Below are 12066 nucleotides of genomic sequence, written 5' to 3'. Positions count from 1 at the left end.
GTGGGTATGGCGAGGCTCACACCAGGAGACGTGCACACATTCAATGACATGCCAATCAGCCGCTCGGTAGGGGTTTGCACTGTAGGGTTTTCGGTCGGCCATTGCATGGCGCCATATGTCCAATACAGTCAGAACGAAGGGGGGGGGGGGGGGGGAACATTGCAGTTTCTAGTAGGGATCAATCTCTACCCAGAGGGCACCCTCTTAGTACCTTGGTCAAAACTGCGTTAAATGCAGCGTAGTCCTAGGCCCTGTATTGCTGGAGGACCCCATGTTGGGCCGAGCACTGAAAATTGTTCTTCTGGGAGAAATCTATATGCATAGTGTGATCAAGATGTTTCACCACTAGATCCTAATTCACACATTGGGGCAGATTCTTGGAGTTTACGCCGAAAAATATGCAAAGCAAAAAAAAACACATTAAATCTGCCTTAAAATAAGATATAGAAATTCAGTAAAGGTTGATGTCCCAGGGCGTAATCTGTGAGGCAGGAGGAGGGCGCGGGGGCGTAATCTGTGAGGCAGGAGGAGGGCGCGGGGTCGTAATCTGTGAGGCAGGAGGAGGGCGCGGGGGCGTAATCTGTGAGGCAGGAGGAGGGCGCGGGGGGCGTAATCTGTGAGGCAGGAGGAGGGCGCGGGGGCGTAATCTGTGAGGCAGGAGGAGGGCGCGGGGGGCGTAATCTGTGAGGCAGGAGGAGGGCGCGGGGTCGTAATCTGTGAGGCAGGAGGAGGGCGCGGGGGCGTAATCTGTGAGGCAGGAGGAGGGCGCGGGGGGCGTAATCTGTGAGGCAGGAGGAGGGCGCGGGGGGCGTAATCTGTGAGGCAGGAGGAGGGCGCGGGGGGCGTAATCTGTGAGGCAGGAGGAGGGCGCGGGGGGCGTAATCTGTGAGGCAGGAGGAGGGCGCGGGGGGCGTAATCTGTGAGGCAGGAGGAGGGCGCGGGGGGCGTAATCTGTGAGGCAGGAGGAGGGCGCGGGGGGCGTAATCTGTGAGGCAGGAGGAGGGCGCGGGGGGCGTAATCTGTGAGGCAGGAGGAGGGCGTAATCTGTGAGGCAGGAGGAGGGCGCGGGGGGTGTAATCTGTGAGGCAGGAGGAGGGCACGGGGTACTGTCTGAGGTGTGAAGAAGGGCATGGGGTAGGTACAGTGTGTAAAAGAGAGGAGTGCATGAGGGGGCAATCTATGCAGAGCAATATATAGGGTTTCCTGCACCCGTGCCAAAGACTCAGTTCCCCACCCTAGATACCCTGCTTGCCCAGGTAATCGGGCCTGTACACCCCCAGGTAACACCCATCTGTATGGGTTAAAGAGAATATGTGGATTTCTATAAATCCAGGGGCATGAGAGAAATGTTGCATTTCCACACGTCACATCTCTGTACGAACCAACTTTTTCCCACCACATTTTTGCATTTTCCGCGTCATTTCTATGCATTGATGCTACACCGCGAGGAGAAGATATACCGCATCATACATAGGCGCTGGTATAGCAGCACTCGCTCTGTACCCAGGGCACTGGCTAATGACCCCTCTGCCACAGAAGACACCACTATTATAAAGGACACATGGTAGGCGGAGGTCTCCTTTACAGACTTTGTACTGGGACCCACCAGGAACTTCAGGTTATCCTCAACCATAAGATCTGAATGTAGCATTAGCCTCATCTTCCTCCATTACAGCGTATCCAACCCGGTCTACATTGCAGATGTAGCAGAGCTGAGTTTGTAACTTCCTGTGATTTTTATATTTTTTTTTAAACACAGGAACGTAGGTATTCCCCTTTGTGTTTTCGCTTCCACCTTAACTCAAAAGGAAACCTCAAAGAGTTAAGCGACAAACCCATCTCTGCAACATCTGCCACACATCAAGTGTTTTGGGTCAGCTGAGCCGAGGACATTGCTGACAATCACATATTAGCCTGAACGGAGGAAATTAGAATCAAATGTCAGCAGATCCGATTACGAAACACAGGAAGAGAGAGACTCGTGATGAGAGGCGATGTCCCTTTAACCCTTAAAGGGCCACAACAACCTGGAAAGCCATTGACACGACCACTTGTACGTTGCCTCTTCGCTATACGAACCCTACAAATATAATGGAGCCTCTTACCTTCTGCTCAAAGTACAGGGTCTTGTAGGTGGGCTCAGACTGCACTACAGAGCCCAGCATGCACAGCAAGAGCAGGAAGCTCCAGCCTGACAGCCATGAAGATGCCATGTCTTTTCTCTACTGTCTCAGACCAGGGGATTCCCTGGCTGGATAGACTGAAGGGAGGAAGGACTATCCTAGGGAGGAGTCTCATCCTCCGCCCTTTTAACCACTTCACCGCCGCTGTGGGGGGAGTGACAAAAACAGAGCTCTATGGCTCTTTAAATCCTTAAAGGGACACTAACCTTATAACCGTGCAGCAGCAGCAGCATTATAAGAGGAGCGGCTGATGTCAGTCACATGTAAACGTGTCCGGGTGGTTTCCAGCGCTGCAGATACGTAGTGATCAGGAGGGAGGCGATCGCTCATCACTCCGCAGTATATTAAATAACGACTGAATAGACTTTAGGTGTGATGTCCCTTTAAGGGTCCGGCACAGGTAGGCTTATTACACCTGGTTAAAGACACCAGTATTAGGGCCCATTCACGCGACCGTATATTTGAGTCCGCAATTTTGCAGAAAGGGTGCGGACCCATTCATTTCAAAGGGGCCGTTTTTTTTTACCACGGATGCATGCTCTATTTTGTCCGTGTTCACGGATCCATCACGCCCATTATAGTCTATGGGTCCGTAAAAAAAACACGGATGCCCCCCGTGTTTCACGGATTATTAACAAGAGATTCTTTAAAAATTATTTTTCAGCTGTTGAGTGTTAGTGAAACACGGATGCAACGCGGACAGCAAAAAACGGACCCACGGATATGTCACGGGAGAAAACACGGATTGAACACGGTCCGTGTTACCACTGATCCAAAACTGACACGGACGTCTGCATGAGGCATTAGGCTACATTATTTTTGCGGATCCATTGTAACAACGCCTAAAACGGACAGTAATAGGACATGTTGTATTTTTTTGGCGTGGCTACGGAACGGACATACGGATGCAGACAGCACACGGTGTGCTGTCCGCATTTTTTACGGACGCATTAAAATAAATAGGTCTGCATCCTATCCGCAAAAAAAACGGAACGGGCACGGAAACAAAATATGTTCGTGTGCATGTAGCTTTAGGCCTCATGCACACGGCCGTTGGGTGGTCGTGGCCGTATTGCGGCCCGCAAGCGGTGGGTCAGCAATCCACTGCCGCCGTCTGTGTGCACCCCGCATCACTGATGCGGACCCATTTACTTGAATGGGTCCACAATTCCGGAGATGCGGAACGGAGTCACGGAACGCCGGAAGCACTACGGAGTGCTTCCGTGGTGTTTCTTTCCGTGGTTCCGCACCGCAAATAAATATGACATGTCATATTTTTTTGCTGTGCGGACAGACCACGGACCCATTCATGTTGAATGGCTCTGGCACGGATGTTGCCCGTGCATTGGGGACCGCAAGTGCAGGTGTGAGTCAGTCAGAAATACAGGACAGGTGCAGACCTTTCCATTACACTTTATCCCTGTGTAGCCTCCACTCCAGGTTTTGGCTCACAAAAAACTGATGGAAATAACTGATCAAATAACTGATGTGTGAACAAGTCCTCAAAAATGAATTACATCTGTTTCAGGGAAAGTTGGGTTACAACCATTACGGTTGTCATTACAGCGTCCATACAAGTTGTCAGCTGGCTTTCTTAAAGCAGGACTTTTTCTCCAATCTAAAATAATGGATCCATTTTTGTTTTTGTTCTTCTGAAGGATCAGGCAAATAGAAAAAGAAACAGTGATGTGAAACTACCCTTATGGAAGTAATCTGCAAAAAATCCAGTCACTGTGTACATACATTACATTACTTCTCCTGTACTGATCCTGAGTTACATCCTGTATTATACTCCAGAGCTGCACTCACTATTCTGCTGGTGCAGTCACTATGTACATACATTACATTACTTATCCTGTACTGATCCTGAGCTACATCCTGTATTATACTCCAGAGCTGCACTCACTATTCTGCTGGTGCAGTCACTGTGTACATACATTACATTACTTATCCTGTACTGATCCTGAGTTACATCCTGTATTATACTCCAGAGCTGTGCTCACTATTCTGCTGGTACAGTCACTGTGTACATACATTACATTACTTCTCCTGTACTGATCCTGAGTTACATCCTGTATTATACTCCAGAGCTGCACTCACTATTCTGCTGGTGCAGTCACTATGTACATACATTACATTACTTATCCTGTACTGATCCTGAGCTACATCCTGTATTATACTCCAGAGCTGCACTCACTATTCTGCTGGTGCAGTCACTGTGTACATACATTACATTACTTATCCTGTACTGATCCTGAGTTACATCCTGTATTATACTCCAGAGCTGTGCTCACTATTCTGCTGGTACAGTCACTGTGTACATACATTACATTACTTATCCTGTACTGATCCTGAGTTACATGATGTATTATACTCCAGAGCTGCACTCACTATTCTGCTGGTGCAGTCACTGTGTACATACATTTACTTATCCTGTACTCATTTTAAGTTACATCCTGTATTATACTCCAGAGCTGCACTCACTATTCTGCTGGTGCAGTCACTGTGTACATACATTACATTACTTATCTTGTACTGATCCTGAGTTACATCCTGTATTATACTCCAGAGCTGCACTCACTATTCTGCTGGTGCAGTCACTGTGTACATACATTACATTACTTCTCCTGTACTGATCCTGAGTTACATCCTGTATTATACTCCAGAGCTGCACTCACTATTCTGCTGGTGCAGTCACTATGTACATACATTACATTACTTATCCTGTACTGATCCTGAGCTACATCCTGTATTATACTCCAGAGCTGCACTCACTATTCTGCTGGTGCAGTCACTGTGTACATACATTACATTACTTATCCTGTACTGATCCTGAGTTACATCCTGTATTATACTCCAGAGCTGTGCTCACTATTCTGCTGGTACAGTCACTGTGTACATACATTACATTACTTATCCTGTACTGATCCTGAGTTACATGATGTATTATACTCCAGAGCTGCACTCACTATTCTGCTGGTGCAGTCACTGTGTACATACATTTACTTATCCTGTACTCATTTTAAGTTACATCCTGTATTATACTCCAGAGCTGCACTCACTATTCTGCTGGTGCAGTCACTGTGTACATACATTACATTACTTATCTTGTACTGATCCTGAGTTACATCCTGTATTATACTCCAGAGCTGCACTCACTATTCTGCTGGTGCAGTCACTGTGTACATACATTACATTACTTATCCTGTACTGATCCTGAGTTACATCCTGTATTATACTCCAGAGCTGCACTCACTATTCTGCTGGTACAGTCACTGTGTACATACATTACATTACTTATCCTGTACTCATCCTAAGTTACATCCTGTATTATAGTCCAGAGCTGCACTCACTATTCTGCTGGTGCAGTCACTGTGTACATACATTACTTATCCTACACTGATCCTGAGTTACATCCTGTATTATACTCCAGAGCTGCCCTCACTATTCTGCTGGTGCAGTCACTATGTACATACATTACATTACTTATCCTGTACTGATCCTGAGTTTTACATCAAGACACGGAGGCTTCGTATTGCTTACTCCTTCTTTACTTCCACCAATAGCAGCAAAGGAGAAATTAACATAATCAAAACAATAAAGGACCCTCCCCTAACAGATCCTATAATAAGCAGTGTCCTCTTTACATCTTCCTCTTTCTTTGCTGCTCCACCAAAGCTAAGTGATCTATATGTTCGATTATGTGATTTTAGATTGGGAAGCAATTATGTATTTGCATGGTATTTTATTACTTGCCTAGCATATATAGACTGTTCTGACCTGTAACAGGGTCTCCCCTTTTTCCCTTCATTTGTGGAGTTTTTATCACTGTATTACTGTATTCCCATACACCTATTGCGGCCTTCATCTGGGGGCCGTTCCCCCCTCCCTCTCTTTCCCCTCTGCTTTGTTTCATCGGTGGTTTATCCCCTGAATCGTTTCCTTTTTGGGGTGTGTTGCCTTGACCCCCCTCCTCTCCCACTACCTTTGTCGCCGCTCCGATCCCTTCTCGCTGGTCTCCGGCGGCATAGGTTCTCGGCGGCATATTTCTGTAGCTTCCCGCGGCTCCGAGATCTCGGCGGCCATCTTGGGAGCTCCCGCCCGTCCTATCGCGAGATTTGGGAGCGCTCACCAGTGCCTTGCTACTCACATTCGGCTCCGGATCGGCTCCTGCTACAGTGCGGCGCTTGGGGTGATTAACCCCTGTTTAGGTTAGTTCTTCTACCACAGTTTAGGCGCCATTAGACTAGGTACCCCCATTGGTTACCCTGCATTTAGATTTTAGCTCTAAAAATAAACGAAATTATGTCCTCAGACCGCTCTCCCTCTGGGCCTAATCCCCCCCCCCACCCACAGGGGACCCCAGCCTGCCAGTCATGAGTGCACAGGCCCTGGAGCTACAACGCTCAGTGTCTAGTGCCATTATAGAGGCCATGGGCTCCATGTCCTCAATGATCTCTCAGACCATATCTCAGGCCTTATCTGCCCATGCTCCTGGCCCCTCTAATCTAATGCCTACACCCACTAACCCGCAGCCTACCATTGAACCTCCTGCCCAGGAGACATTGACTGGTGTGATCCAAGCCACCCATGATAGCGCGCTTAGATCGCGCAAAAGAGCCTTACCGCGCCAGGCAGAAAGGGCGCGAACGTGGAAATGTGCTAGAGCACAAACTGATGACATAGATTCTGATAATGAATCGGATATGGAGGCTTATGCGGAGGCAAGTGACCACTCTGATGGAGTGTTAGAGATGGAACCTGAGTTTCCAAACACCTCAGGCCCTAGGCCTTCCACATCTGGGTCCGTGGGCGCTTCCACCTCTGCCCCTAACACGGCTCCTAACCTGGTGGATCCTTCTGGCAACCCACTATTTGACCCTGATGCCCTCCACCACCCTAGGTCGGCGGAGTGGATGCCGGTAGCTCATGTGAGCGACTACCTGGAGCATTGGGTGCGTCGTCCTCTCAGCAAAGAGGCGCGCAGCAAGCTCCGTGCAGAATGCCCTAGACCATTGATCCCCAACAAGGTCTGTGAGACGCCATCTGTGGATCAAAAGATGACGCAGTTTTTGGCAAAAACCGTCTGGAATCCCCGTAAAGGGCTGGATTCCGCTATAAAGAGTTGTCAGGACAAGCTCCTCAACATTTTTGGCCCCCTCGCCAAAATCTTTGAAATGGCCGAATCGGCCAGAGTGGACGGCTCTCCGATTGATCCGGAGGAGCTTACTGGCTGGATACAAAGAGCCATTTGCATTGCGGGCAGCACCAACTCCTCCCTGGCCATTGAAAGGCGTAAAGCCATTCTTTTTAAGATTGACCCAAAATTGGCCAACCTGGCACTTACTGAGACAGGGAAGGATGCTCAGGGTCAGCTGTTCGGGGATTCCTTCATTAAGGACCTCAGCAGGTACGTTGGAGCATTTACCGCATTGGACAAGGCCCAGTTCTCCATGAAAAGGGTATTTCAGGGACGGGTCTCCACTAGGGCCGGCAGTAGTAGGGGCCGTCTGTCCGGCCACTCCAGCTATCAAGCCCGCAGCTCGGGCAGAGGCTCCTTCAACCAGAGACCTCCTTTCCAGGACCAAAGGAACCCTCCCTCGTTCTTCCCGGCCAGAGGCGGCCAATGGCGTTCCAGGTCGTTTAGAGGGAATCCGAACTACAGAAAATCTTTCGGTAAGTCTTACCCCAGTGGGGACTTCTTTCACTCCTTGTGTAGGGGGCAGACTCCGTCTATGTTCCCACGTTTGGTCCAGCATCACATCAGACCCATGGGTGCTGAACACTGTGCAGGGGTTCCACATAGAACTTACGGGTTCGCCAGATCTCGTCCTTTCTCCTCCTCCCCTGGCACTACCGGACAGGGAGCTAGTGGATGTAGAACTTTGTTCACTCTTGCACAAGGATGCGATAGAAAGAGCCCCTCCTACCCAAAGGGGCGTTTTCAGCCACATTTTTCTAGTTCAAAAGAAAGGGGGACAATTTCGCCCAGTCATAAATCTTCGGGCACTGAACGCTGTGGTTCGCTACCACCACTTCAAGATGGAGGGGATTCACCTCCTTCGGGACTTGCTGATTCCTGGGGACTGGATGGTGAAGCTGGATCTCAAAGACGCTTATCTTACGGTCCCAATTGCCTCCTCGTCCAGGGATCTCCTGCGCTTCCTGTGGAAGGGCGAAGTGTGGCGCTTCACTTGCCTGCCGTTCGGTCTTTCCTCAGCTCCATGGTGCTTCACCAAGTTACTGCGCCCAGTCATGGCCTGGCTGCGGAGTCGGGGGGTTCGTCTTGTCATATACCTGGACGACATCCTCATTATGCACCAATGTCAGTCGTCTCTGCTACAACACCTCCAGTGGACCTCGGATCTTCTGACGGGTCTGGGTTTTTCACTCAATCTCGAGAAATCCTGCCTCACACCGACTCGACGTATGGAGTTTCTGGGTTTCACGGTGGACTCTGTCGCGGAATCTCTCAGTCTCCCTGCAGAGAAATTGCGGACGATACGCAAGGAGTTGAGACATGCGCTCTCAACCCCCTCCCTATCCCTACGCCACCTGGCTCGCATCATTGGACTATTAGCCTCCTCTATCCAGGCAGTCTTCCCCGCTCCGCTCCATTATCGGGCGTTACAGCGCCTGAAGATCGCCCACCTCCGTGCCGGGGCCTCGTTCGCAGACGCGGTGATTCTGGATCAGGAAGCTCAGGAGGAACTTCGTTGGTGGTTGAGCAACTTGGAAGCCTGGAACGGCAGAGCAATCTTCGGATTCCAACCGGAATTCACGGTAGAGTCGGACGCGAGTCTCCAAGGCTGGGGTGCCCACTGCGAGGGTATCTCCACTGGGGGTCGATGGGCGGAGTCCGAGACCCATCTTCACATCAACGCGCTGGAACTTCTAGCGGGTTCGTTTGCCATCAGGAGTTTCACCAAGGGCATAGCTCATGCATGCATCCGTCTACGCATGGACAATGTGTCGGCGGTCCGATACGTCAATCACCTAGGCGGCACTCAATCGGCCACCTTAGCCCGCCTGGCGAAGGAGTTCTGGTCCTACTGTCTGTCCAGGGACATCATGATTCAAGCGGAGTACCTGCCGGGTCTTCACAACTACAGAGCGGATCGGAGTTCCCGATGCTTCACGGACGGCAGCGACTGGAGGCTGAATCCGGAAGTATTCTCCACAATCTCGGACATCTGGGGTCCTTGCTCCATAGACCTGTTCGCCTCCCGACTCAATACTCACCTGCCCAGGTTCTTCAGCTGGCGGCCGGACCCGGAAGCAGAAGCGGTGGATGCGTTCCTACAGGACTGGTCTTCAGCCCTACATTACGCGTTTCCACCGTTTGCCATGATTCCGAGGTTGTTGCTACAGACTCGGCGTCAGGTGGCGGAACTGGTGGTGGTGATTCCCTTCTGGGGATCTCAAGCCTGGTACCCGATCCTCCTAGAACTCCTAGTCGATGTTCCTCTCCTACTCCCGACGCGGACGGATCTCCTCCAGGACCCTCTGGGTGCCCCACATCCCCTGCTGGTCGAGGGCTCCCTTCAACTTCTAGCGTGCCGAATCTCAGGACTTCAGGAGCGGTCGAGGGAAGTTCGGAGGCAACTAGACGCCTCCTGGACAACGCTTGGGCTCCCGGCACCCGAAAATCTTACCGGGCAGCTTGGGGATCTTGGGTTAGCTGGTGCGTGGAACGGGACCTGGATCCCGTTTCGGCATCTGTAACCCATTTATTGCAATTCCTGACATCTCTCTTTGAGGCAGGGAAAGCTTATCGGACCATCAATTTGTTCCGTTCTGCTATTTCATCGACTCATCAGGGATTTGATGGCGTTCCTGCTGGTCAACACCCTTTGGTGTCTCGACTTTTACGTGGCTCACGCTTGGCTCGGCCTCCTCGGCCACGTTTCACCACTACGTGGGATGTTTCCCTGGTGCTGTCTTTCCTCTCTTCCTGGCCCGACAACGCGGCTCTTTCCCTCCGTCATCTGTCGGCCAAGTTGCTGACCCTTTTTTGCCTGATTTCCTGTAAGAGGGTATCTGATGTCAGGGCTTTGGATCATGATGCCAGATCCTTTACTCCCGAGGGTGCTACTTTTAACATCACGCGGCGTACCAAGACCAATATTCGGTCTGTGTCCTATCCCAGTTTTCCGTCTTCTCCGGCGCTCTGTCCTGTAGCTTGCCTACGTGAATATGAGTTGCGCACTCGGCGTTGGATGAAGTGGGTCATGTCCCTTTCCGGGATTGATACAACGATTTTTACCGCTCACTCGGCCAGGGGCGCGGCTGCTACTGCTCTGGCAGTTTCGGGGGCTCGTTTGGAGGACATTCTGCGTCTGGCTGACTGGTCTAGGGCCACGACGTTCACAGAGTTTTATTTCCGTCCTCCCCCTCATGTGTTTTCAGCTATTATTGAGCAGCTTTGAACTTGCAATACGAAGCCTCCGTGTCTTGATGTAAAACTTAATGATTTTCCTATTTCATGACGTAAAGTCATAGTTTTATTAAAGACACGGAGGCGAGTATTGCCCGCCCTAGGTTTCTCCTGCCCCCCCTATTATGATTACTGTTATGGTATTATTATTGACTATTACACTGTCTTCTGTTGTTATTTATGACGTTTTGCCGCTAAGGTTTATTATGGTTCTGTTTCAGCGACCTTTTTGATGTACGACCGTTATAGGGTCGAGTTTGCGCATTTGTACCCATGTGTTTACACTGGCTATATTATTTATTCTGTTTCAGGTTGAAAACTCCTTGGCAGATGGAATTCCGTGTTGTTCCAGGTTTCCTGAGATGTTAGCCATGTTGGCTTGAGTTCTTCAGTTGGAAGGGACAAGATTGGTCGGTGTCGGAACCAGTTCCAGTTCGGTTCGTTTTCGGTTATGGTTTGGCGGTTGGTGTCGTGGATTCAAAGAAAGAGGAAGATGTAAAGAGGACACTGCTTATTATAGGATATGTTAGGGGAGGATCCTTTATTGTTTTGATTATGTTAATTTCTCCTTTGCTGCTATTGGTGGAAGTAAAGAAGGAGATAGCAATACTCGCCTCCGTGTCTTTAATAAAACTATGACTTTACGTCATGAAATAGGAAAATCATTAAGTTACATCCTGTATTATACTCCAGAGCTGCACTCACTATTCTGCTGGTACAGTCACTGTATACATGCATTACATTACTTATCTTGTACTGATCCTGGGTTTTACAGCAAGACACGGAGGCTCCTATTGCTATCTCCTTCTTTACTGTCCACCAATAGCAGCAAAGAAAAGTTTACATAACATAACGTAACCATAGTAACATCACCCTCCCCTCACAGTCCATATAACAGACGACTCCTCCTATAGATCCTCCTCTTTCTTTGCTGCTGCCACCAAGATAAGTACTCATTTTGGCAGCTCCTGTGCTTAGATTTTACATTCTATTTGTATTGCTGTTTTATTGTCACTTGCTTATATCCCACGCTTCTGTTAGCGTTTATCATGCTGCTCATTGCTTGGGACTAGTTCCCTGCGCCCTTCACATTTGCTGTTTTCCTTTTCTTAAGGTTATTTGGTCCGTTTTTCCTCCCCATAGGTTCCGCTTCTAGCGGTTTCACTGTACTCCATGATAGTGTTCTATTTCAGGTTCTGTCTTACCCCATCGGCGCAGCGTTTCCCGCGCTCCTCCTCAGTCTTCTCCTATGGCCGCGTGATCTCGCGAGATCCCGGCGGCCATATTGGTGCTCCTTTGGCCGTCTCCCGCTTGTTTTCGCGGGATTTCGGCGGCCATTTTAGTTTCTTCTGCTGTCTTCCCGCCAGGTCTCGCGGGACCTCGACGGCGCTTCCTGTTTCTCCGCATCCGTCCTGCGATTCAGTCGCCTGCTCCAGCGCTCCTATA

At 49.9% G+C, this 12066-nt stretch overlaps 1 protein-coding gene across 2 annotated transcripts in view; it reads right to left on the bottom strand.

Annotated features, from left to right (window-relative positions):
• Positions 1–2258, bottom strand: part of LOC120996477 (prolylcarboxypeptidase) — a 46247-nt gene extending 43989 nt beyond the window's left edge. For both annotated transcript variants that reach the window (XR_005777789.1, XM_040426402.1), the window contains exon 1: positions 2106–2258. Coding sequence is in view for 1 of the 2 variants with exons in the window: in XM_040426402.1 (XP_040282336.1) it covers positions 2106–2213 (108 nt within the window). In the remaining variant the exon portion in view is untranslated. The remainder of the gene's footprint in view (positions 1–2105) is intronic.
• Between the last annotated feature and the right edge of the window lie 9808 nt (positions 2259–12066).

Source organism: Bufo bufo, chromosome 3, assembly GCF_905171765.1.
Source record: "Bufo bufo chromosome 3, aBufBuf1.1, whole genome shotgun sequence".
NCBI lineage: Eukaryota > Metazoa > Chordata > Amphibia > Anura > Bufonidae > Bufo > Bufo bufo.
The sequence above is the reverse complement of the archived record's forward strand: the minus strand, read 5'-3'. Positions and strand labels throughout refer to the sequence as shown.